This window comes from Micropterus salmoides, unplaced genomic scaffold, assembly GCF_014851395.1.
Source record: "Micropterus salmoides isolate LMB-PRFRI ecotype aquatic unplaced genomic scaffold, ASM1485139v1 Ms_hic_scaffold_17, whole genome shotgun sequence".
NCBI lineage: Eukaryota > Metazoa > Chordata > Actinopteri > Centrarchiformes > Centrarchidae > Micropterus > Micropterus salmoides.
Window position 1 is genome coordinate 12779988 of NW_024040817.1, and position 27999 is coordinate 12807986.

The 27999-nt window shown below is 44.0% G+C and overlaps 1 protein-coding gene across 4 annotated transcripts in view; it reads left to right on the forward strand.

The window, feature by feature from the left end:
• Nucleotides 1–27999, forward strand: part of samd12 (sterile alpha motif domain containing 12) — a 125296-nt gene that overhangs the window by 20795 nt on the left and 76502 nt on the right. For all 4 annotated transcript variants that reach the window (XM_038725411.1, XM_038725407.1, XM_038725410.1 and 1 more), the window contains exons 2-4: nucleotides 257–465; nucleotides 7808–7937; nucleotides 24702–24842. In XM_038725411.1, coding sequence (XP_038581339.1) covers nucleotides 257–465; nucleotides 7808–7937; nucleotides 24702–24842 — 480 coding nt within the window. The remainder of the gene's footprint in view (nucleotides 1–256; nucleotides 466–7807; nucleotides 7938–24701; nucleotides 24843–27999) is intronic.

The window sequence follows — 27999 nt, forward strand, 5'->3', positions numbered from 1 at the left end:
AGATAAGAGATCATTATAAAAACAATTTGGGATACTATTAAGCAAATCATAAATCTATTTTGGAAGCACTGCAAATAATTTATTTGCAAGCATTTATACAGAAAAGTACAACTTCAATACATTCAAGTAATTGCAACCTAAGTGATTAGAGTTAAAATACATCTAAGTTCTAATTTAGATCTACTTACAGAAAAACATACTTGAATGTACTTTTTTAACCTTACCCATCATTTTTCTTGCCTTCTTGCACATGCAGCTGTTCACTGCAACCTGAGCCAGAATGGCATCGACCACCAGATGTGCCCGGAAGACGTCACGTCACAGCTGGAGGAAGAGGAGGAGTCAGTGGACGTGGGGTCTGTGCTGCTGGACGACGATAGCCCGAGCTACCAGGACATCAGCCCCCCCATGTACCAGCGCCATGCGCCGCCACACCGCTCTGTCTCGGAGTCTGAGCTGTCACGGGTAAGAGTTGGTCCGAAAGCACCATTTGTAGAAAATGAAAGTTTAATCCAGAAAGCATGGGAATCAACTTCACGCCAGTGCAGTCAACTCTCATTACAAGTAGTTTAACATCTTTAGATTCCGTCCTTGACTTTGGAAAAAATAGCTGTCTAAGGTCATGATGTGTAATATTTAAATTTTATTATAGCATCTTTCAAATTGTAGAAAAATGTGATTATCCTAATGAATGTGTCTTGTGACCACTTGGGGGCAGCAAAGACAGAAATGTTCAAATTCCGATACAGAACAAGCAACAAATTGGGTTCTGGCCATCTGACAAATGTAAGTCTAATATTCAGTCAGTTTTTAGCTCTGTTTTGGTCTTCAACAAACTCCTGATGGAAATATCTGGTTCTTTAAATGCCAGCGTATGCTAGGTAGCATTCAAGGAGTTTATCAGTATTTAAGTGAATCAATATATAAGTGGTGAGACTGAACTGAAACAGTGAAGTTGCTTCTTCTTCAGTACAAACAAAGACTTTAACAGAGAATAAACAAGGACAGACAAGCTGTTGTTCCATTCTGAGTTTCAACTCTTCCTGTTTCTGATAATAGATCAAATGATCCTTCATCAGCAATGCAGAATAAATTCCTTACTTCCTTATCCAGAAATAGACTATGGTTGGGACAGTGGGACACACACACAGACACACATACACACTCTCATATTCTCTTTTCTCTGTAAAATCTGTGGTAATCAGCTGTCAATCAAAACAAGTGGAAGAACTTTGAGTCAGACACAGTCCTGTGTAAACCCTGGATGAGCTTTTGAAATGCCAGCCAGCCAGCCAGGCCTGGGTTCAATTAGTGCAAACACACACATACAACACTCACTCACTCACTCACACACTCACACACACAAACACACACACACACACACACACACTGTAATGTCTTGTTTCTGTAAGTTAATATGTCGTGATTCTGATACACAGTATCTGTAACATGCTATCTGTGCAGTGTGGTGGTTTGTGGGCATCATCATGTAATTTTATATCCTGGCATCATTCTGTTTGAAGCATCAGCTAAGTCTGAATTGCATTAGAGACCTGGAGGACGCTCTGTATTAGCTAAAACAATTTAACTGACTAAGCTTTCAGTCTCGGTGTTGTGTCTCTGGATTGCAGTTAAGAATAAATCAAGTGCATAAAGATTATAATTACATAGAATGGCAATCTATTCTTATCATGCAACACAGCCACGGGCCAGATAGTATTTATTAATGTTTATAGGGTAGCTTAATTAAGAGCTAGATGGGAGGTTTGCAGCATTGGATATATTAACCTTACTGTTAACAATTAAAGTCAATAGCGTAAGAGTGTCTACAGCTTCATGGGGGCCTGGTTTAATTTTGACACAGATTTAAATCAGACACACACCAGCTCTTGTGATGCACACTAGCTACCTTATATAAGGCTAGTGCTAACCCTATTACATTTGATTGAATACATTTACAGTATGTAGATCGATGTTCCCCAGAGTTCAAGTTGAACTCTTTGGCAATGATCTAAAAACACTTTTAAGCAGTATAAATAAACTACAGTCTAAAAGTGCCAAAATTTTGGCATGTTTTGTATTAGCAACTGAAAAGGTTGTAGTATAATAAAAAAGTGTTGTATGATGGCGCTGATGAAGGCACAAGCTGAAACACGTTTGTCTTTATACTGAAAGTGTTGCTTTTGAATTCCTCCGACCTTTTCCTGTCTCCTTGCGCGTTCGAAATAGGTGCAGAATCATGAACAATCGGTAACCAAAACATAAGTAACCTAGATATCCAGCCTTCAAAAAGACATTTGATGCCAGCTTTCAGTTCTTGAAAGCTTTTGACACTCATTCATACGGACACATTTTAGTCAAGACCAAAGAAGCATTCAGGTTTGATACCCTGCCCTATTCATAATGCACAGTGTTTGGTTTCGGCTTACTGGTGGGAAACTCAACATCTTGTCAGGACTGTTGACTATGATGTACTCAAAAATATGCTGAGGATTGTTTTGTTATAGGAAAATCAAAGACATTAAAGCTCATCCATCTGGTTTTCATGTAGAGCATAAGTACTTAATGATCCCTAAGTTAGCTCTGGAAAAAAAATGTGAAGACGTAATAAATCCAGACCTTAGAACTGTACGTACCTGTAGAAAAGTGAAGTATAGGTCATTTCAGTTAATCACATCAGCAGAATTCATTTTTAAATATTAGATTAAAGCAGAATCCTGCGCCTGGCTTGATTTGTAATCGAGCCAAGGCTGAGCCGTATATTGAGCATGAGGCACAAAACAGCCATTTAGACTTGGTGGATGGCTGTAAAATCCATAGCAAATCAGCTCATCTCAGTCATAATGAATATCAAGCTCAAGGTGAATATACTGTATCTTGTTTAGTGTTAACAATAACTGCAAAGCTCTATGGACCCTGCCGAATCCTAACTTCTGGGACTGTGAAGCGGTCTTGCGTGCTTTCTTTGATGTTTCTAAGTAAAGTTGGCACTGCCTGTAAACAGGGGCTCCTTCTGAAGGCTTATTAATCTATCCAGCATAGCGTGTTATTCTCTGTCAGCATGTTATTCTCTGTCAGCAGTCCACAGCTCTCTGGACACATACACACATGTGCGCACGCACACACCCACCTACATATCTTGGTTCCATCCCCATTCCTATATGTAACATATTAATTAATACAGGGAATTTTCATCTCCTGCCAGCTCTGGCCAAGAGAAATAGAGCGAAGCAGAGAGAAAGGAAAGCGAGAGAGAGCATGCCAGAGCTGTTAATTAGCAGTGCAGTGGAGATAGGGCAGGCGATGCAGGGCTCCGTGTCTCAAACTGCCATTCACTCTGTCAACATGACACTAATGGCAGTGCCCTCCTCGCAGCGCTTTTCTGTCTCATAAAGTGGTTGCTGTGTTTATTTGTGACACTAGAGGGTAGTATGTAGCAGCGCATCTCACTGTAAGAAAGTTCAATATAGATAGGGAAAGGATCACAGTCTAGTGCAACCTTGCACTTTCTCTATTATTCTTGACAATTGATAAGATAAACGGGAGGAAAAAGTAAACAGAGTCAGAATTGAATTTCTGTGTAGTACTTTAAATGTACCTACTGAAACGTCAGAGCAAAATGTATGAAGCACACAGATATACTGTATGGTAACATTTAATTTTAACCCCTACATTTAGCATTTATAAGCAATATATGAACATTTAATTAAGGATTTATAACACACAATAATGTAATTGTGAGCAGATAGAAGGTATTTTTTCGTTTTTATTGATGTAGTTTAAACAACTTAAACTAACCCTGTGAGGTATCCATAACCAGAGGCTGATATAAAGACAGATAATGAATAACAATTTAACAGTTAAGTAAAATATGTCTTCATAGGAAAAGTATGTATTATAACTGTTGAAAATACTGTACATGAATAAATAACCTTCTCCCCTCCCAGCTTATATTTAAGATAGTCTTTGAAATAAAACTTCCTATAGGTAGAGGTTTTAAGAACTTTGCAATATTGCTTTAGGCAAAAATGTCCATTAGAGATATGATATATAAAACTGCTCAAAAGTTCAGTTTCTCCCTTTTTTAATGAAAATAAAATATGAAATGAATAGACAGTGTAAAGAAAAATGACTGAAATGGCTTTGCAGTGTGACGTGTTATGCTGTCGTGTTTTTCAAAACCCAACTGGACAATGAATTGTGATTGCATTGTTTTGAACACGGCCATGTTTCATCCAACAAACAATATTGCTCCTGATGAAGGCTGCTAGACAACTGTAATGGTTCTGAACAATGTAACAGCTCTTGTGCTGTCAAAGAGCTATTGAATATTTGTTTTGCCCTTGTATGCATTTGCTCAATAAATGAACTCTGCCCACTTCTTTTGTCTGGGGAAATATCCAGGGTTGAGGTTCAATTTGAGTTATTTTTAGGAAGTACACAAAAATCTCTGACTGTGAAATCTTTTTGACACTGTAAGGTCTTTGTGGCCAGTTTAATACTAAATACAGTAAATGAATATCAAAAAAATGTCATTAAATACGCTAATTGCTGCTATAGTTAACATTTTTAATTGAGTGTAAAGCCATATGACCCTGCAATCAGCCTAACAATCTGCAAGCCAAAATGAAAATCACTACACAAAGAGGGGGTACTCCTTAGAAACAACTACTGCTATACACAACATGGCTACCATATTCACTCTTCCAGTCAAATGGTGTTTGTTTCTGGAACGCTTTTCAGCATTTTTCATTCCAAAATCTTTTTGTATTCCAATATTGTCTCCACAAAGGCGCCATATGATTGCCTCTTGATTAATTTAGCTGAGTACATTCATATTGGATCTTTAAATGCTTATCAGTGTTAGGGCGATTACATGCTTCATTATGTAAGTAATAGTTTTCCACTGTGGTCGTTAATGTGCGGATGTTTATTCCACACTCTGGTTCATGTGCAGGTTGTGCGTTTCCCCAAAGGCTTTATTCTTCATCTTTTAATTTTTGAGGTTGTCCTTGCTCTGTTGCTAAGGTAACGTGAAAAATACTGGGAGCTGTACAGGGTTTTCAGTTATCAATTAAAGCCAAGGACAAGCGCCACGGTGAATGCAAGTTGGCACACATGGGAATTGGATGGTTGTGTGTGTTTGTACATAGATGTACTGAATGTGTGTATACATTGTATTCATCAATTGTTTTTTCTTTCAGTGTGGGTGCACACATGGGGGGTGTGTGTGTGTGTGTGTGTGTGTGTGTGTGTGTGCGCGCACCTATTCCCAGACATATTGCAGTTAGGAATAAAGCGGGCTTCTCCTCACCCCTGCGCTGTCAGTCAAATCTCTAATTGGCCTGGAGTCTCTTGAACACAGCTCTTTGAGCATGAATGTACTCCTGTTTTCTTCTCTCTGCTGTTTTCTCTCCGCCCTTTAGCTCTGTTGGCTGGCTGGTAGGCACCGGCTCACCTATTGTACCAGCCCCGGGAACACAGCTATGGGCTAAATCAGTGCAGAATGTAAAACACAGATGGCCACTGACTCACAAATGGGTTCATGGAAAATAAGAGAGTCTCCTGTGTCAAATTCTGCAGAGTCCGCTCTGGAGCACTGGCTCCCCTTTTCTTCTGCCCTCCCACTTTATTCCTCTCCATTCTCGCCTGCTGGTTCTACTCTTCTTTCACACACTCCTCTCCCTCTTCCTTGCACTCTGTCCCTCACTCTTTCTCCATCCGGGCCTCCCTTTCTCTTTTGTAGCCTCGGGCTCCTAGTCAGGGTTAATTAGCATTGAGTTGAGCTGTGTTTAATGGTTAATGGTATCTTCCTGCGATACCGTTCCATCCCCTCCCTGCAGGTTCAGCATCTATCCACACAGGCAGATAAGCAAGTGAGTTGGCCTTGCCCGCCTACTTACCTGCCTGCTTTGGCTGTTTGTCACTTCGCCTACCTGCAGGGGATAGACACATGCCAAAGCCTGCATATACATCTCCCCTCAATTTCTCTTTCTCTCTGGGATGCAAGATATACAGACACAGAGAGAGTGAGGTAGTACCATGTAATATGAAATAGGTGAGAGAGAGGTAGATGGGAAAGATGAGAGCCATAGTATGTGGGGAGAGGAAGTGAGAAAGACAATGTGATAGAGCTGACAGGGACCGAGCGAGATTGAATATGGGGGAGAGATGAGAGCTTGGGGAAAGAGCGAGAGGGCAAAGCAGAGGAAGTGCAGCCAGTACCTGTTATTCTGCTTTCTCTGGGTGGAGAGGAGAAGGGCTTCCATTGCTATGCTACACCACACGGCAGCCAGAGAGCAGGCTGAAGTGGAGGGGAGTGGATGTGAAATTTTAATCACCTCTCTCTGTAATTTTAGTAGCCCCTCAATCAAAATCAAACGCATTGCCAGCACTTTCAAGAGTGATACTTTGGCAGGCTACTGTAATACCCAAGTATGTAGTATTTACCAGAGTACAGTGCAATGCAGATACGTGCATATGTGTATACTATTACATGCATTGTAATATCACCTATATTAAATGTCATACTTTTGTGCAGTTGGATGAAAGCTTCACTGCCGTGAGAGCAATATTTTGATTAGCTCTTTAATGTATTGTTTGTATCTAAAGCTCTGTCAAAACATGCGTGAGGACACACATAATTTATACATGTGTGCATGTGGTTGTGTGGTTGTGTGTGTGTGTGTGTGTGTGTGGGGGGGGGGGGGTTCAAAAGGCAGTGAGGCATAGCAACAGAAATTTGTGCCTTTATGTTTTTTGTTTTTTCCCCTTTTATTCTGCTTGTGTTTAAATCTATTTAATCATTGCAGTCAAAAACTCCAAACATTCTCTGGTTTTACCTTCTTGAATGTGAGGACTTGCTGCTTTTTGTTAACAGCTTCTTCTTGGTTTTCGGACTGTGTTGTTTTTGCACTAGTTAGAAAAAGACATTTGGTGGTGGTAATGTGCTGTTAAAGGTAGCAATCTGTCAATAAATACTATAAGTAATGCAGATTTCAAAGGGACTTTTTTCTGAAAAAGGAAATTTAATTCAACATGCTTGTCAGTGCAATTTGGGGAGAAAAACTAAACGTTAACAAAAACATATCTATAATTAAAGTTTCCCAGGGTACCTCAATGCTGGGATTGTACAAGTAACACTGCTTTTCTCTTCTTGTCCACATTTTGAGATCAGGGGTTCCGTAGTTACATTCAACAAGAGCAACAATGCTGCACCTGGTTGATCAAACTCTAAAGTGTGGCCACCAAAGTCGTTTTGACAGATAAGATGAATAAATAGTGTAGTGTGACTTAACACAACGTAAAATCGTACAGTCTCTGCCCAGCTTTAGATTGTATAAATATTGTGTTATATTATATGTATTGTCTTTATTGACTTTAAGTTATGTGTTTTTGTCTTTTCCTTTTAGTGTGTAAGATTGAACCTTGAGGGGAATTGTCACACAGCAGCCAGTAAATATTATATGACAAGTGGAAGGCCAAGGCATGTAAGGTGTCACATGACTGCATTAATATGGCGTGAAGTAGAAGACGACAACGGTGTGGAGTCCTGAAACCATAGGCTCTCACCAAAATGTGAAAGTGGTAGTCCACAAACGGTGCCCCTAGGCTTTACTAATACATGTACATACTGTACATATAGGGCCTCTAAACCAGAACAACAACCAAGCAACAGTCCATTGAGCTTGTAAAAAATTGGTACACTGCTTTAGGTGTTGTGACGTGTGTTGTTTCTAAAATGAAAATTTAAGCAGGGTAACAGATTGTGAAAGCATGCTGAATTAAAATTTGTGGTTTGTCTTAGCCAGGATATGTGAAGCTGTCCAAGCCAGTGGCCCTGTGGACCCAGCAGGACGTGTGCAAATGGCTGAAGAAACACTGTCCCAATCAGCACCAGATCTACAGCGACTCCTTCAAACAGCACGACATCACAGGTACAATGTTGCACTTGCACTGACCTGCACAGTGGCTGTCATGGAAGATGGACTCCCGACATCCATTTATTCTGCAGTTCAAGTGTTGTTATGTCAAGCAGTAAAAAAAACAACGCGGGATTTGTACTGGAGCTGTTGCTGAGTGATTAGTGGTTGATGTGGTTGGAAGTTACTTGACAATCCACTCCACAACCATTAATGGCTATGCAAAGTGAGTCATAATCACTCTGTTTATTAGGTGCAGTAATTTGCTTTGTCAAGTGTTTGTCTAGTCACATTCATATCCGTGAACCACATTGCATTTCTGTAGACAAAACAATGTTGTCAGATCAAGTTTGCGGTAAAAACTTGGAGCGACACAGCTCATCTCTTTCTTAGAGCTCTGCTGTCTGTGTCATTTCTCATCTTGATGAAGCCAGATCTCATTCATAACATCCCAGGTGCATTCTACACCCACTGTCTACCACCTGCAGCCCTGCCACCCGGCCTACCCGTCTGTCCATCCCTCCCTTACCACTGTCAGCGTTACCACTGACAACAGTTGCCATGTCAATCATTTCCCTAACGAGGCTCCTCAAGGTCACCCTGGCACTAACGACACTCCGGTCCGCATAGTAACAGACGACCGTTAATTGCACGCTACCTCTCGGAGCACGACTGATCACATTAATATGTTTATTTGTTGCTGTTGAGGACCTCCTCGACTCAGTGACTGGCTGGCAGGATAAATCGCTCAGCGGTCATGATGGGTGGCATAATGATTCACGCTCCCGTTTTACCCTTTGAGGCGTTTTGACTGTTTGTATGTTTGCATGGAGGGTTTTGAGATGTAGCATCCTCTGTTTAATGGTCTGAAAATATGAATTCTGCTGCTTTGCAGTTCAAGCTACACATGTGTATCTCATCAGCAGCATAGAGGTCCAGGAGATAACCCACTGTTCATTGCATGCTTGCTGAATTGCTGCTACATCTTTGGATCCATCTTCAAGTGTGGAAGCATTTTCTAAAATTTTGTTTTCTTTTCATTCAAGGTAAAGTACAAGCACTGCGGAAACGACTGATTTTTGGGTCTGTGCAAAATAAATTATTTGCAGGAATAATTCAGATTATGCAAGGTACATACCCAAAATGGATGTACAGGGGCTACCACTGAAGATACTCCTGTGCAGTGTTTTTATTTGTATTATTTAAAAGAGAAATCATGTCAAGTGCAGTCATCCAGTAATTCATTTGTTTGGAATTTCTCATGAGGTCCATTTCTAATTAAAGAAAATGTATCTAACTTTAAGATTAAACACCTCAGTATTCCTGACAAGCCTAATGCATTCACTTATAGCCTGTAAATAAATTATATTTTCTCTTATTAGTCTTTCAGTGATTAAAACATTAGAACGTAGCTTCCTAATGGTGCATTAACTTAATGACCCTTGTTTGTTATTAAGGTGTGGTGCAAGATGCAGGATCATGCAAGTGAAAAAAAGCGTTCACCAAATATGCGTACACACTCATGCACATGGAGTGCACACACACACTTTCCTACTGGCACAATTAGGAGATAATGACATGCGCAAAACCTGCAAGTAATTCAGTTTGTCTTCACATTGAGCATTAATTAACAGAACCCAATTAAAACAGGCCAAGCCACACCAATTGGGCTCATGAGGCAATTTGCATCCCAATCAATCTTTGAAATATTATGCAGATATTTTTTTTGTTCCTACAGCCTATTAGAATAAACAAGAGGGAAACAAATGATGAATGGAATATTGTTGTGGAAAACAATCATGCATAGACAAACAAACAGCGAGTATGAATACATTTATAAATCCATGCAGGCTTGCATCGGAGAATATCTATTTGTTCAGTGTGCTCGTCATACACTATAGATCTGACCCTTAAAAATTGGGAGTGTGTGCATTTGTGTACGTATCTGCATAAATATAGGCCTGATTTTTGGTTTTCAGAACATTGGATTCTCCAGACCATAGCATGTCTTAACTGTATTTTCTGTCCAATCCATCCATAATTAAATACTCAACCCTATTTTCGGCTGCCAGCAGTACTCAATCTCACTTGTCTTGGCGATGTAGTCATCCCTTCATAAAGTAGCAAATCAATAAACAGTCTCTATTCCAGATCATAATTCAAACAGGCATTTGTGCCCTCCCTCCTTTGACATAAAACAGCGGCGAGGGAAATGCATTTTACTGCATATCAGGGCTGGTGCAACATTTTTAACGTGGAATGACTTCAGTATGCAGCAGCTGCCTCCCTGCTAGGCTCCTGTAACCTCAGCCAAAGAAATCAATGTTTCCCATCCTCCCTCCAGCCTCTACTGCCAAGAAACCCTTTCCCTCCCTCAGTCTTCACCTCCCACCCCCAACAGAGACGGCACCGAATTCGGCTTTAACACCCAGCTGCCATTAAAAATGCATTAAAGCATATTAAGGCAAAATTAGATATTAGTCCCTAATCCATTGTAATTACAAGGATGAAGCTCTTTTGGTGAGAGAATAGCTTGGCAAGATAAATTAGTTAAACACACAATTTCCGATACCTTAGATTTAATCGGCACAAAAGGTGTGATGACATAGGTAATCAAAAGCAAGAGGGTGGAAACGGAAAAAAGGGGTGAGACACTATTATATATTTTCTGTCAGAGAAGTCCATGACATCACATTGTGGAAATTCAGAGGCTCTCTAAAGGCATACAAAGAGAGAATCAGATGCAGCTGTAGAGGCTGGCTGCTGGAGTGGGCTAAATGTGTTAAGACGCATTTAAAGCCCTGGTTCTTGGCAATGACAGTTATTAATAGTTATATGTTCATTCAATATTGAGTGTAATAAATGAAAACCAAATTAACAACTTTAAATATTTCTTCTAATGAAATGATATCAATAAATGGCTTCTATTTGTAACTCAAAATAGCCACGGATAGATTCTGAGACAACGGATCCCTGGACACAGACATATAAAAGACTGAAAGAATTTCACAGATTCTGTAGGTTTAATAAAAACAGAGACAGGAGTGCAGTGTGAATTGGGACCTGAGCATGCAGAGACCTACTACTACCATCTCTCAATTAGACTATTTTCCCTCACACAGGAATACTCAGATAAATTAATAACCAGCCTCATCATATCCATTGATGTATGGTGTCATAAGACCTTACTCTGAATAATTAATAGCCTGTAATATTAGTGGTTTAATGAAGGGTGGCCTGTATCCAGTAGCTCGCCCCTTACCACTTCAGTTCTTCCAGAGGTCTGTGTTAAACGCCCTCCGCTTGGCGGATCCATCATCTCTCCACTTTGAAAATAATAGCAGCCCGTGTAGCTCCGGCCATGATCTCCCCGTCCAATGAAACGTCTCACACTGGTAACAAAATACGTATTTGCCTCAGAAAAGGATGAAAGGTGACGAACGCTATCTTAAATCCGCACGAGGACAACAGGCCTAAGCAGCACTTGAATGATGAGACAAGGCATTCTAAAGTCACCACAGATTGCCGTCATAAAAGTGCCGCTGTGTAATAGAGGAACAGGCGTACGGTAGTTAAGGTTACTAATATGGCTGCATATCAGCTCACGAGCCACAAAACCGCTCCACTGGTGGCCATTGTTTTGTGTAATTTCCAAAAGGGAAATTCGAACAGCTCGCTGCTGATGAGCTGTTTGGGGGACAATTTGATCCACAGACAGAAGGAATCGTGGTTAATGATGCCATTGGCAAGATGATTATATAGCAATGTGTAATATAAAATGAATTACTGTTCTCCCAATTGTTTTTTGAAAATGTCGTCCTTGCTTTTCCATATGGAGAGTTTGGACATTAATTTTCAGAGCCTGTTGATGACATGCAGTAGAGCAATTATGTAAAGAAAGTGTAGATCATTATACAGTATTTATGTTATGCCCCTTTTTCTCAACTACTGTTTGACTGTAATCACAATAAAAAGAAAAGCCTTGCAAAAAGGCGAAAAAGAGACTCTTGATATTCAAGTCATTACAGCATGCCTGTTGTAATGATCATAGCAAGAAAATTTGAGATTTACTTAAAGCCTCCCTATATAATTCTGCTGATTGATAGATACAACTGAATAATCTCACAGCCATATTCCTTATTTCACTAGTGAGGCGCATGTGATGTGATGTGTCAGCCGACAGTGAACATAATTCAAGGCTTGCATGACAGGATCAGGGCTCCAATCACAACCCGAGTCATCAGAAAGTCTGTGGTGCACAACAAGCATGCAGATTAATTCTTTGATCTCCTTCACCTATGCGGGATGTTAGCTCTCTGAAATCACAGCCATCAGTCCTTTTGTAATGACCACAGACATTTGGAGTGGTTTATTTAACTCAGGACAGCTAGTTAGCTCCAAAGTAACCCTTACAGTGATTTCAGTCATTTATACTGATTCCACAGCGTTAGGAGTCCCAGTGTACTGTCTACAGGTTGTTAGCTGTGGCTAACCAGCAGAGGTGCAGTATAATGATCAGCAATCTGAAATAGATCAGTAGTGGTGAAATCAGCATGAGGCTACTGCTGCTGTGACAAGTGGAGGATTGAGGCAGCTTATTATCTGTGTGTAGGTGTGCATTTGTGTGTGTCTCTCTCCCGCTCTGCCTGGCTGCAGTAGTTTCATTACTTTGAGGGAACCCTGTTCTCTCCAGGATCATAACTGGCCTCCGTTCCTACAGTCAGGAGTAGCATTAGCATTGGATCACAGGTGCTTAGTGGCTGCAATGGCCTTTTAGCTGCAGGGCTACAAGCAACTCTTTGACTGAGACAATCAGTCACCATTTACTTTAAGGAGTTCAAGCTGCGCCAGATCACAGTGAATACCAGTGAACAATATGTCCAGTGCTACTACAGTCTATGTTTTTTCACCGGCAGCTAGTTGAATCCAAAGCTGTTATACCACTTTTATTCTTAAGGAGGATCCTATTGCACAAGGCAGCAAAAAGTATACTTACTACCCAGCACTCAACACTCACATTACTTGTTATTCTGTGCTTGGCAGAGTGTAGTGCAGGTATTGAGTGTAGTTTGCCAGATGCAGCTCAGTGACATTCATCCCCAGAGGACACACATATGGGCACACAGCTGCGCGGGAGATTTGAGAAATATGTGTGACTGGTGTGGAAGATTTACCTGAGGAGACGTGGTCATAGAATACATTCTTGTGCCTTATCACCCAGCTTTCAACACAGCTGCCAAAACATGTCAGGGCTTAAAAGTGTGACTTTTGAAGTTAGAAGGTATATTACAAAGGAGAAGAGGGTTCATTTGCTGCCTCTGTGCTCCTGTCCTTACCCATGGCTGTTTGTGTATATGTGACCAGTAGGGAAATATTTTACATTGCACATGCTTTTATATCTGATGTGTGTGTGTGTGTGTGTGTGTGTGTGTGTGTGTGTGTGTGCAGACACTAACCTCCCATTCATCAAAGCCGTGGTTGATGTGCCAGGCTCTAGCTGTAGATTAATCTGCTTCAGCACAACACTGCTGCTCGCCCACCACTCATTAATCTAATTCCCAGGGAAAATGTGTTTGTGTGTGTAGTGTACGCACATCAATGTGTTTTTGTAAAGAACGTGTGCATACATTTTTTTTTTTTTTTTTTGCGTAAATACAACTGGTCATTCATTTATTAGTACAGTTTCAAAATAGCTCGTCTAATAAAATATAGATCCTTGGATATGAATGAGAGAGTTGCGCAACTAGCAGAATCAAGGAAATAGTTGAGGGAGATACATTTTAAGGATGAAGTTCATCTTCCTGGGAGTTTGGAACCTTGTTATAGAAAGAGGGGAAGAAATTATTTACCTCATTCTAGGGGGGCAGAAGGCATGGTAGTCAAGAAGCTGTCTGAATAAGTAAGAGACAGTGGAGAAGCAGTGAGATAGGAGATGACGAGGGAAGCTGGGAAGGCTTGAGAAAAGGAAGGAGGGTGGCTAGACACAATCTTTTTGTATGTAAGCATATGGACAGGAATTTAGATTGGTTGGTTGGTAGGGCCGTAGTTTTCCACCCACTTGTCTTAATAAAAAAGAAATGTCAGAAGTTCCAAGGTTTTTATGTTTTCCCGCAATGGAGAAGAACAGACAGATTTTCCTCATGCACTTTCACATTGAGCTACCTGATTCTGCTGCTTCAACTGTAGAAAAGCATGCAGTCACACAGAGTTCCCCTTCGAGGGAACTCGAACTGCGTCGGTTACGACACTATGGGAACGCCTCTAGGCGTAGCAGGTCTGAACGTGAATGAAATCACTCCAATCCTATTGGTTTGTTGCTAGAATGGTAAGGTGTGACGGAATAACCGGAGGAGTATAAAGCACACCTGTACACACTCATCATTAGCTTTTTTCTATTCAGCAGGCGCTCTGTATGTTGTTTGAAGAAAGCTCCAGTCCTACAAGCAGTGTGTCTTGTCTGAAGAAGAAGTCTACCAGCATGTCCGGCAACCAGAAGTACAGAAGGTGTGTTTTTCCTTGCCCTCGGTACATCACGGATGGAGATTCTCATGAGACGCGTGTCTCATGTTTGGGGATGGAGCACGCCCGGGCAGCTCTCGAGGGGGCTACCTGCGGCCATTGCAAAGCCCTTTCCATGCGGGTACTGAGGTCCCGCATGGCTCTCTTTTCCGAGGATGGCCGGATGTGTTCTCTCCGTGGCATGGGCCCTGCGGCCGCTGAGGCAGCCCGGGGCTTCACTCATGGGGTTCACAGCGTGATCTGTCGGAGGATTTCGGGACGGCTGAGGCTTTTTCCCGACCTTCATCCGCTGGCTCCGACGCTTCCTTTCCTCGTTCGGGAGCCCATATCTCGGCTTCTCCTGCTCGTGGTTTGGATCCGGAGACACTGCAGCAATCCGACTCCGAGGAGGTGGACGTGCTCAGCATAGTGGACGATGACTTCCGGGTGTCGGGGCAGCGTCATCAGGTGGCTATGACGAGCTGCTGGAGGTGGTGACTAGAGCCGTGGCTAAGCTCAACATCAGCTGGCCACAGGAGGAGCAGACACCACAGGCTAGTGGTAAGCTTGATGAAAGGTTTCTTAAGCACCACGCGCCACCTCCACGCCGGTCTTTGCCATTCTTTCCTGATTTACATGATAACTGAGTAAATCATGGGGCAGACCCTTCTCTACACGGCTTTCCACACCCCGATCACTGAACTACAGTAATGTGATGGGGGTTAGGGACCGTGGTTATGGGAGGATGCCTCGGGTGGAGGATGCGCTTGCGAGCTATCTCTCCCCTCGATTTGCGTCCTCTCTGGAGAAGCCAGCGTTACCCTCCAAGCCATGTCGCACCACATCTACGCTCGTGGGGAAGGCGTACATGGCAGCGGGCCAGGCACGTGCGAGCTTGCACACCATGGCGGTGCTTCAAGCCTACCAAGCCGACCTGCTACAGGAGATGGTTCAGAGGGGGGGTCCCTCTGAGGAAGATCTGGTGGAGCTTAGCAGAACCACGGACCTGTCTCTCCGGGCCACCAAAGAAACAGCCCGCTCCATTGGCCGTCCATGACGGTTCTGGTGGCCACAGAGCGTCACCTATGGCTCAACCTCGCGGGCATATCTGAGAAGGATAAGAGCTTCCTCCTCGATGCACCGGTGAGCACGGCGGGCCTCTTCGGTGATGCGGTGGACTCGGTGGTGGATCGGTTCCAGCACGTTCAGACGCAGGGCGAAGCGTTCCGCCAGTACCTCCCTCGCCGGTCTGGACCCAAGGCAGCTGAGGCTGCCAGGCGTAGGTCCCTTCCCTCTACGAGGTCCTACCGAGGGGAGAGGAAGCAGAGTGTCGCTTCTTGGCCCCCCCGAGGAGCTGGGGCAGCGAGGCGGCGCTCTCAGCCTTCTGAGAGATGCGATCTGAGGACCGTCATCCAGTCCCGACGGAGCTCAGGGAAGAGGTCCTGAAGACCGGGGTAGGGGAGTCTTTTCTCCCCTCCAGCACCCCTCCCCCCCCGGAGGCCGACCGAGGTGCCCTCCGCCGTGGCAACGGGTGATGTTATCCCGCCGTTTACACGTTCGGGACGCACCTGCCACCATCAAGTCCGCGCCGTACTGCCTGCCCCGATGGTCTGCAGTCAGGCGGCATCCAGACTCACTCACCGTGGATCTTCGGCGGCTCTCCCCTGCCGTTCTGGGGCTTCAGGGGTCCACCAGAAGATCACACGAGACACCGACCACCAGCCCCGTGGGGCTGGTTCCGTTGGCAGACTTTGCAGAGGCTTGGCGGAGCCTGACGAACATTTCTCCGTGGGTCCTGCACACTGCCATAGATGGGTATCGACTACAGTTCAAAACCCGCCCTCCAAAATTCAACGGGTTGGTTTGGACTGTGGTCCTCCCGGAGCAAGGTCCGGTGTTGGGACAGGAAGTTCTTACTCTGCTGAGGAAAGGGGCCGTGGAACGTGTCTCCCCTCCAGACAGAGACGCCGGGTTCTACAGCCGGTACTTCATAGTCCAAGTATATGGATGCAGCACTGAGGCTCCAGGGCATCCGGATTTTCAACCACGTCGACGACTGGCTCATCCTAGCCCAGTCTCGAGAGTTGGCGGTTCGGCATCAAGATGTCGTTCTGGCTCATCTGCTGCATTTAGGGCTGAGGCTCAACGCAAAGAAGAGTGTGCTGGCGCCCACCGAACGGACTACGTTCCTAGGGGTAGTATGGGATTCGACAACGATGCGGGCACAATTGTCTCCGGCACGTGTCAACACCATATTGGCTGCCGTGAAAGGGGTGAAGTTAGGCCACGCCATCACTATAAAACACTTTCAACGAGTGTTGGGTCTCCTGGCGGCTGCGTCCAGCGTAATACCATCTGGACTGCTGCACATGAGACCCCTGCAGTGGTGGCTAAGGACCAAGGGTTTTTTCCCCGAGGGGAAATCCCTTCCGTCTGATTTGGGTTACGCGCAAGTGTCTTCGTTCCCTATCAGTTTGGAAGGAAACTTGGTTCCTGTCCCAGGGGCCCGTGCTGGGAGGGTCTTGTCGTTGTTGCAGGTGCATCAGTCCGAGTGACATATCAACTGTCTCAAGATGTTGGCGGTGTTCCAGGCTCTAAGGAGTTTCCTGCCCGATCTCCAAGGCCACCACGTCCTGGTTCATTCCGACAACACAGCGGTGGTGGCCTATCTGAATCACCAGGGTGGTCTGCGCTCGCGCCCTCTGTACAGACTGGCGCGTCAGATCCTCCTGTGGTCCCAGCAGAGGTTACTATCGCTCAGGGCGATGTATCTCCCGGGGACGCAGAATCAGGGAGCAGACCTGCTGTCGAGGCGGGGGCTGAGGCCCAGAAATGGAGACTTCACCCCGAAGTGGTGGAGCTCTTGTGCGGAGAGTTCAGCCCCATAGACGTGGATCTGTTTGCGTCTCCAGAGACTACGCACTGCCTGCTATACTTTTCTCTCGTTCCTGCATCCCCGTTGGGTCTGGACGCCATGGTACATTCGTGGCCGAGGCTACGTCTGTACGCTTTTCCCCCAGTCACTCTGCTCCCGGGGGTTCTGGAGTGGGTCCGCCAGGACAATGTCGGCCTACTGCTCGTAGCCCCGTTCTGGCCAACCCGGGTGTGGTTCTCGGACATCATGTTGCTCCTGGACGGCCCGCCTCTGAGGAGGGACCTGCTGTCCCAGGCGCAGGGCCGGGTTCTTCACCCTTGCCCCGCCGTATGGCGACTGTGGGTCTGGCCCCTGAGGGGGCACAGTACCTAGAGGCGGGTCTAACAGCCGGAGCAGTCGAGACCCTCCTCAGCTCCAGGGCCCCTTCCACACGGAGGATGTACAGCCTGAAGTGGAGTGTTTTCTCCACTTGGTGTAGGGAGCGGTCGGTGGACCCTGTTACCTGCCCGGTGGTTCAGGTACTTGAGTTCCTCCAGGACCGGTTCTCCGCTGGTCTTTCCCCTTCCACCCTTAAGGTGTACGTGGCTTTCCACGCCCCTCTGAGGGAGGGGTCTTTGGGGAAACTTCCCTTGGTTGTACGTTTCCTCCGTGGTGCCTGGAGGATGAGACCTGCGACTCGGTCCAAGGTTCCCACTTGGGATCTGGCGGTGGTTCTCGGGGTGTTGGCTGAGGCCCCCTTCGAACCCCTGGAGTTAGGGATCTCCAGGTGCTTTCGGTTTCCCCGCAAAGCCTGGAGTTTGCCCCGGGGAATATTAGGGCTGTCCTGCACCCTCGTCCAGGATACATCCCTAAAGTGCCTTCTTGTGCAGCAGGGTCCACAGTGCTGCAGGCATTTCATCCTCCACCTCATCTGACGGCGGAGGACGGGAGACTTCATCTGCTCTGCCCTGTCAGAGCACTGAGTATTTACACTCTGAGGTCCTCCCGTTGGAGGAAGGCTGACCAGCTGCTAGTGTGTTTTGGGTCCCCCAGGGCTGGGCTCCCTGCATCCAAACATACTATTAGCGACTGGATTGTTCAGACTATTTCCCTGGCCTATCAGGTACGCGGTTTGCCTTCACCTGTGGCTGTGAGGGCTCATTCTACCAGAGGCATGGCGGCCTCTCGAGCCCTCATTTCCGGGGCCTCTTTGCAGGATGTTTGTGTAGCGGCTGGCAGGGCCACTCCGCACACATTCATTCGGTTTTACAGTCTTGACCTTCCTTCGGCACCTGGCACTCGTGCGCTCTCCTCTTAGTCGTGCCACTTCATTGCACACTGGGGCAGGCGGGGTTTTCGGCGCGGTTTAGTGGGTATGTCGTTCCCATAGTGTCGTAACCGACGCAGTTTGAGTTCCCTCGAAGGGGAACGTCTCAGGTTACGTATGTAACCCTGGTTCCCAGAGAAGGGGAATGAGACACTGCGTCGGCCCGCCGCACCTCTCTCCCCGCCTGAAGCGCCTGCTTCATAGTTTAAGCTAATGATGAGTGTGTACAGGTGTGCTTTATACTCCTCCGGTTATTCCGTCACACCTTACCGTTCTAGCAACAAACCAATAGGATTGGAGTGATTTCATTCACGTTGAGACCTGCTACGCCTAGAGGCGTTCCCATAGTGTCGTAACCGACGCAGTGTTACCACCACACCACGAGAAAACAAAGTCAAAAGAGAAGGGTTTTCAGGACGTACACCACTGGTCAAATGTTTTAGAACACTCACATTTTTGTAGTTTGTATTGAAATATAAGTAGTTGAAGTCCAGTGAAAAACGTAAATTGTACAAAAGTAAGCAGCAAACTGCCAAAGTTAAAAACAATGTTTACGTCACCCAAACCGAGACATTTTCAGATCTAAAATTAACAATTAAATTAAGGAGTTTTGTTCATTATTTCACTGTAGGATCAATAATAATAACAATAACGCTTCTAAAGGTGTATTAACACATGCTGTTCCAAGGTGTTTTTTCAAATTGGGACAGTAGATTTATTTTTTGCAACTTTCAAGGCTTCATTTACTTCCATTGCTGCAAAATAACCAAAGCAGGTAATGACAGAATTTAGGTCAGCAAAATTAAGAAATAATGTACATTCAGAGATACAATTTCCAGAGATCAAGTAATGAGTTAACAACTTCAAGTTATTCTGCAGTAATGGAAGTAAATGAAGCTTTATAGTGCATATAATTGCAGTATCCCCAATTTGAGTCCAGATGACAGACCTTGGTTCATCTCACCCCCTCTTTATTGCTATAGTGCCTGATTAGAAATGCTGCAGGGTATACGTTGATCGGAGGCTACGAATTAATTAATTTTTAAAAAAGTGGCAATGAAACGCTGTAATGATCAGAGTTACTGGTGCTTAATGATATAAGTACAGTAGAAGAGGGCAAAGCTTCAACAGAGACATGTCAACCTTGAAGCTTCCTTAAAAAAAGCATTGATTTGCCTCTTTATAAATAAAATCAGTGTTATATTTATACTGCAGTCACAAGCTCCCCTTTAATGATGGTAGGAGCAAGAGAATTATGTAATCTTGTTACATATTCATGAACTTGTATATAGGTTGTTGATGATAACAGGTGCTAATTCACATTTTATGTAGCTTTTTATTTGGAACATTTGCTCAAAACGTGCAAAGCATTTCAATGGAAAAAGTGGGAGAGAGGGATTGAAAAGAAGACAAGAGAAAAGGTTCTGTCAGGTGTCAGAGAAGTGAAATTTGAATCCAATCAATACTCATAAGCTGTAGTGACAGGACCACAGATGAAGTGAATGGAAGGAGTAAAAGAAAAAAAGTCTTCCTTGCCTTCAAAAAGGCAAAAGTGATTATACACATTACACATGCTCAGAACTTAACTCCCCCCCTGCTGTTGTTACTATGTTAGTGTGTAAAATATGTTTTGGGTCAAGAGTTAATGATTTTCTGCCTTGTCTTCTTTTTACCGTTGTCTTCTGTTGACCTGCGATGACCTGAGGCCATGATCTGTCATAATGCTGTAATCATGCAAATTTACCCTGTAGCACAACACCAAGCCAACATATTTCGTTTGCACCACCACATAGCCCATCTTTTTTTGTGTGTGTAATTGTGATGCCTTTAACAGCTGATTCACTAATCACTTTCAGAAAATCTACTTTTCTTCAAGCACCCCCCCCACCACCACCACCTCATTTTTCCCTTTTGACCAATTTCCTCTTCTGTCCTCGTCCTTGTACTACTCCTCCTCTTCTCATGGCCATGCTACACTGCTCAGAGTATTAATTGTGGTTTGAAAAATTCCCAGCTGAGGCTTGGTGTGATTTTTGAAGCCAATGGCTCAGAACTGCAGGGCAAGAAAGTGAAAGCCTGGACTCCTTTCAGAAGCTGTTCCACCCTGCTGATACTGCTTCGCCGACCGGAAGGAGCGGCACGTTGGCACCCACCGCAGAGAACTGGCAGTTTGCTCACAGTCGTTGGCGAGCTTCTCATTTTCCAGCCATCCACAGTACTCCACCTGGTCACATTAATACACTTCTTGTTTAAAGCTGTTAGAGGATATCAGGCCTGGTGTATTAAAACCTCAACAGGAAAACGTATTTGGTAATTTAAGCATTCATGCTTAGAGGTGTCAGAATTTTGATTCTAAATTGATTGAAATGAGCTTTCATTTTTAACCTTCAAAATCAAAAGCATGATCTCCCAGCATTTATTTTTTCTCTCCACACCCACCTACTTGCATGTGTCTGGCGCGTTTGAAGAAAAAAAAAAAACACAAAACAGAATAGTTTACCGCGCCACTGACTGAAAAAACTACAAAGTTATGCTACATGCAGGTACCATACACCACCTCAGACAAATACGGCAGAATATCAAAATATTTACATATTCGCACGCCTCTGGAGAAACTAGGGGTTAAGTGTCTTGCTCAGGGACACAATGGTGGCTATTTCACAGTGGGAATTGAACCCGGGTCTCCCACATCGAAGGCAAACATCGTATCTATGCGCCATCACCACCCCAAAATATGGGGGTTTACAATTTATGCCATATAGCCTATCTCTTTAAAGAAGAATTTGAAACTCGGAGCCATGAAAACCTCCTCCACCCGACGGTCCAAAGGTCCTGTGCTAACATTCCCCTGTTGCGCGAGCTCCCAGTGAGGGCAGGGTCAGCCAGGCTAACAGGGCCACTAGCTGCATGGCTAACTGAGCTAGCGGCAGCTAACGTTACAATTAGCAGCAGTTAGCGGTTATTTTAAAGCTGTCCATGTAGAGGCTCCAGTTTCACTAAAATCAGTGAATAAGTAGTTGTCTTTGTAGAGTAATCAATGAGGCCCCACGCAGAATTGCCAGGCCCACAAGTATTTGAGTATTTGAGTAATGAGTATAGAAACACTCATTCTAGCAGTGTCTACCAATTCATCAAATTCATTGTCCCATATCGCTATTTGCCAAGATAAGTTAAAGCTGTCATATGCCATCGACCACACCGGCAAGAGGATGAGGTGTGTATATAGAGATCTTAGGTTACAGCGGCTCACAAGCCCCTAGGCCGGCTTCCAGGAAGTTGGCCAATCATATGAAAGTGGGCTTTTTGGGTAGAGGGGCTTAAAGAGACAGGAGCTCAAACTGCTTGTTTCAGAGAGAGGATGGGCTGAGGGTCTGCAAAATTTTTTTGAACTGTGAATCAAGATAAGCCAAAATGGCAACCGCCTTGTCACTTCACTTGTGTATTTCCCAAAAACTTCTCCTTTAAATACAATGTATTTCCAAACAATCTGTACCTGTGATCAGTGTCGACAGTAACCTTTTCACACACTTTATTTTTTACACAAACAGTTAGGGAGTCAAGCCAATGTCAACAAAACACCACAATTAACGGAAACACTCTCTCCATGTTAACATGTGAATGCCTCAATAAATAATCCCAAAAGCTTTTTTTTTGGCAATACAAAGATAAGCAAAGATGCTGTGTGAACCATCTGCTTATCTCTTGGTCAGAGAGCTGTATTGCATTTACATTTTGTCATTTAGCTGATGCTTTTATCCAAAGCAACTTACAATTGCTTTACATGTCAGAAGTCGCACGCCTCTGGAGCAACTAGGGGTTAAGTGTAGTGATGGCAGTGCGACACTGAAGCTTCGATACACGCTTCAAACCCCTGACTACAATCCAACAATTGAACCACTGCTTCAAAGCTTGCTTTGGTGCGAAAAAAATCACGTGACATGTGACGTCCGAAGCAGCAACTGCTTCACTTACTGAATGAATCACCGACTGGTTCGCGGTCCAGTCACGTGATTCACTGGCACTGCCTCGATCGTCTCGAAAGTGAGTGTTGTGCACCCCATCTAACACAAGCACATCCAACCTGTGCCATATTTCCCAGCACTCTCTCCTCAATAACAAAATACATTCATTCATCAATCTTTATTTGAACATGATGTTCAGTCTTAATGTGTGTGCATCAAAGAATTTTCAAAGTAAATATACTTTAAATCCAAGGGTGATTCAAGCAAAGCTTTATAACTAATGGTATTTTCTACAAAAGTAAAGTAGTTTCTCCAGCACTGCTCATCGAGGGGCGTGCGTGTATGTAATTAAAAGCCTCCTGTCCACCAACTAGCCTGTCTAATTTGCCTGCAGCCTTGAGCTTCGCCAGGAGAGGTCACTGTAACTGAAGCTTCGAGTAATGAACCCATTTTCGAAACAATTGGTTCAGTGCTTCACAAAAGCTTCATTTGCCCATCACTAGTTAAGTGTCTTGCTCAGGGACACAGTGGTGTATGGGTCACAATGGCAGATTGAACCCAGGTCTCTCACACCAAAGGCAGGCATTTTATCCATTGCGCCATCACCACCCTGCATCTCTTGTATTGGCCGTTACTTAAGATTAACATTTCTGAGGCAGAGAAGAAGTGAAAAACCTCTGTTGCCATGCCGATCTATCTTTGGTTACAGGATGAGGTGCTGAGTGATGGTTGGTCAATATTTATAGACTCATAACAGCATGTTTTATATGTACATTGGTTTTCTTCTGTTAATTTGTACATCTCCCTCTTCTCCCCAACTTTCCGCCCATTTCCACGGCTTTGATTCATCAGTCTACTTTGTCTTTCCACCTCACTAATCTTTGTCTTTCCATCTTCCCATTTAATATGCTCCTCTCACTTCTGGGCCTTTATGACTCTACTTAGCTCCTCAGTGTTTATGTGATGGGTACTTTCTGCGCCATTTTGCTATGAAGCATCTTAACTATGTTTGGCATTTTACCCCCATCTGGCCGTAGCGCCGAGCAAAGAGCTTCTTTTGTCGAGGCAGGAGAAAATTGCCCTAGCACAGTCAATGTTATACCACTTACACTTAAAGGTACTTAGATTTCCCAACTACCCCCTTCTGTTTCGTGGTAGCAAATTGGTAGCTGGGGCTGCAGCATGCCCTAAAAATCTACAAGACTAGATTGTCAAAACAAATCAAGAGACATAAAATCATAAAGTTCTTCTCTGTGTTGTTTTTAAAAGGGGGCATTGAATAAGAACAATTATTTAAAAGTGTAAATTCCGTATCAGTCTTGCCTCAGTAATGAATGGAACTTCACATTTTTGAGCTTCAGTTATCTGTGTACAGAAATAGAGGGGACGAAAAGAGGAGAAATAAGACAGGGGAGCAGAATGTGACAGAATTACTTCCATGAGCCTATCAGGACTGATCTTTATCCTGGCTGTCAACCAATCAGTGCCAGTTTCTTGCCAAGGCAGTCAATCGGGCAAAGAAGCAAAGGGGGCTCTCAGGGTCCAACCTAATGCCTAGTAATTACCCTGAATTATCATTCTATCTGCTTACCACCCCACATGTTACAAAGGCACTCATAACAACCGTTAATAATTACATCATACTCTACTCGCATTTTACCAGCAGCCTAAATCCCTCTCATAGAAACTGATTGGATGATTAAATTATGGATTTTATACAAGGATTTGCAATTAAGGAAGGAGCTGTGAGGGATTCGTGCTCAAGGGATGTACAGTGCTGGTATTTATGGAGAATGTGTACTGTGTTTTAGAAGAATATGCTTCACACTGAGTTATGCTGGGCTTAATTTCTGACTGATTTACATTCACATAATCGGCAAAGTCTCTCAAAAACTTTTTTTTTGTCAGTCACAGTGTTGCAACCTTGAAAAGCTCTCTCATAAAATCATACAGTGCATGATTTGTGGGGCTGTAATAATCTGACCATATTTGTTTGAGTTTCCTCACTCTGTTCTTTACTGACATGTTCTATATATGTACCCTTTTAGAGTGCCTCCAGCAGTGCATATTGCATTCCCCCAGGCCTCCTGCTCCTTCTGGCCCTTAACCTTCAGCTTTTTTTTATTTTTTCTGTTTAGGGCGGGCTTTGATGAGATTGACAGACAGAAAACTGGAAAGAATGGGTATCATGCAGGATGCCCAAAGGCAGCACATCCTGCAGCAGGTCCTGCAGCTTCGCGTCCGGGAGGAAGTCAGGACCCTTCAACTTCTCACACAAGGTACACTTTTCAGCACCCATTTTCACCCTTTGAAAACTCAGTCCACCATAAATATATAAAACGCACTGTACACATTTTATCATAATACTGCATATCTCATTTAGCATGTAATTTGCTCATACAAGCTTCAAAACACTCTGCATCTCTCGCGGGTAAGGATTATTCACAAGGACATCTCACGTTCTCATAATTATTCAAATAATTTACTGTGCAGTATTTATGTGCATGCCATCTGTAGTCATGGCAATCACTGCATGTTTTAAAGCTGGCAGGAAATGATGAATCAAAAATTATTATGTAACTGCAAGAGTCATGCATACATTTTCTCCATTGGTATCTTTTGGTGTAAAGTGATCAGAGACACTGGACTCGCCGGGATTTAAGAGGCTGAAATTTTGCAGTGAAATCAATTCATTACAATGGAATCACCGCGATCAGAGGATCCGCTCGAGAAAATTCATGTGCACAAATGTTACTCGTAGAGTAACAGCTTTGATGAACTTGGACACCCGAATTTATGCTGTTAACCAATAGTAAGCCATCTTGACAGTGCTGACCTTTGACAGCCAGATTAGAGGGAGCCTTCATAGTTTAACTGTGTTGCGACTTTTATTTAACCTCTGTTGGAGTAGAAAATGTTCCACAAAAGAGCAGTGGTTTGCAGACAGTTATGAGAGCAGATATAATGATACAAATAGGTCTTTTGAATAAATTGTGTGAAATTATTGTCCAATTAGCTACTGAGCTAAGCTAACAAGCTGATGAGTTTGCTAACTGACTAACCTGTTCTCAATCCCCGAGTCGTCACATATGGACGCATGGTCAAGACCCATCGGCGTCAGTTTGTAACACACTGGGGATACCTATAGCGTCATAGTTCAACGCATTGGGGGAAGCCCTGTAGCGTCAGTTTTTGACGGTAAAGGCAGGTATATGATATTTAACAGAAAAGACTGAGTAAGGAGATGGTTGGGGTGGATGGAGGGCCAGAACCCGTACTTTGAACTAGGAGGCAGGGGTTTGTGTCCCATGTGAAACAAAAAGTCATCATTAATCATTTTTATTTAAGTTACGCGAGTTACATTTAACTTACCTTGTTAACTGACCTACGTAGTTATTTTAAACCAAACCATGATCTTTTTCTAACCTCAACCAAGTAGTTTTGTTGCCTAAACCTAACCAAGTACTTTTTGTGCCTAAACCTAACCAAACTGTAACGTTTCACAACCAGGACGTTAAAAAGAGATGCCAAAGGGCCCTGTCCAAGCGTCAATATGTATAATATATGAGTCGGAAGTGAGAATGTGTTGAACTGACCATTAGAAGAGCTTTATTTTCCCTTTTCTATTATGTTTTATTGAATGAAATGGTGTGCAATTGTGAACAAAATGCCAGGAGGAAGTAAACAGAACAGTCAAGAGGATATAGAGAGAAGCTCCAGGAGCTATTATGACTGACAAGCACTAACTTCAGAAGTTAGTGCCTAGGTTTTGGCACTAACTTCTGTGACGGTTAAGGTTAGGGTAAGTTGCCTCGGGAGACTGTCAACGCCTTAAACACAAACATCTAACATCATAGCGTTTCCAGTCACCTCAGGGCGTCATATACAGATGCGCCTGGATGCATCTTATATACACACGCCTGGGGGCGTCTCCTAAACACGCAAAATTGACGTTCTGCGTGAAATAAATAGGCTTGGCAAGCGTGTGCATATGACGCCTGGCATGAGAATAGGCTGGACAAGCTCTGGCCCGGCTAAGCCGGCAAACTTTAGCCTATTTACCGACAGCAGCTCACCATCTAGCTCTGCGACAAGTCATGTGACCAAGCTTCTGGCCCCATCTATTTTGCTTGTGAATGTCACTTTGTGGTGTGCCTGCTGCTTTAAAGAGGTGGTATTATGCGCATTTTCAGGTTCAAAATCTTAATTAGGGGTTGTACCAGAACAGATTTACATGGTTTAATTTTCAAAAAACACCATATTTTTCTCATACTGCACATTGCTGCAGCTCCTCTTTTCACCCTGTGTTGTACGCTCCGCTCTTGAGCTACAGAGTGATGCATCTTACTTGTTCAAAATCTTCAGTTCCCAGGTAAGGACTGCTAGCCAATCAGAAGCAGAGAAGGACGGGTCGTAAGAAATAAAGTAGTATGATCCAAATCAAAGCCGCTTCAGACCGCGACCGTAACCTAGCAGATGTCCACAACCACACAACATCATTGTTTCACATCTTACCATTAGGACTAAACGTTGAACTGCTGCCGGTGTTCTGACGATCTATGCTGCCTTGCCGAAAAATGCTACCATAACGCAAATCGATAGACTCGACTCTACTCGGCTGTGTTTTCCTCTGCCGTTGTTGCTGCAGCGGTCTGTGTGACGGCGATGCAGAGGGCTCTGTGAGCGGGCGGCTGGCCGGCCTCACACGCTCCTTCCGCGGGTTGGCACAGCCTTCCCCCGCAGCCACTTGCGGAGCTCCTCAACTCCACCTCAGAACTTCCCAGAAGTGGATTTAGTGATGAAATTCCATATGAAAACTGTAAAATATAAAACTTTCTGTTGCTGGCTTCTGTCTGGTGCAGCAATGATGATGCAGTGAATAGTGAATATTCTCACTTACCAATCAGCAATCTGTCCTGTTTTCACGTTACATTTTAGTATCCCTCAGCTGCCTTGGAACCTGGAAGGAGGGGAGGTGATATGAAATAAAGTACCTGGAAGCAGGTACAGGTGCAACATTTCTACAATGGAATCCCAAACAAAGGCGAGTCAAGCCAAAGGGCTTCCGCTCAGACTAGCTTGGTTTGAGGGCGTGCCTGACCCCCGCAAGCTGCTTGGCAAGCTTTATGACGCGTTTTCATTGTGACGTCACAAGTAAAGGAAGTGAAGGGCTGGACTACAACGAGCTGTTCAGAGCAGTGCTTTCTGTGGGAGATGGGAACTCCCTTTGGCTGGACTTTGGGGTTTTTCACTTTGCAAACCTGTTGTTACATGCACAAAAAAGATAATAAATAAATAAAGGAGAGGGAAAGAGCCAAAAAGCATAATACCACCTCTTTAAAGGTAGTGGAGTTTTTTCATAAACAAACAAATGTTTACAATCACTTTTTCTCACCAAACTGCACTGTTTGTTCTTGAGGCTGAATGTAGCCTATA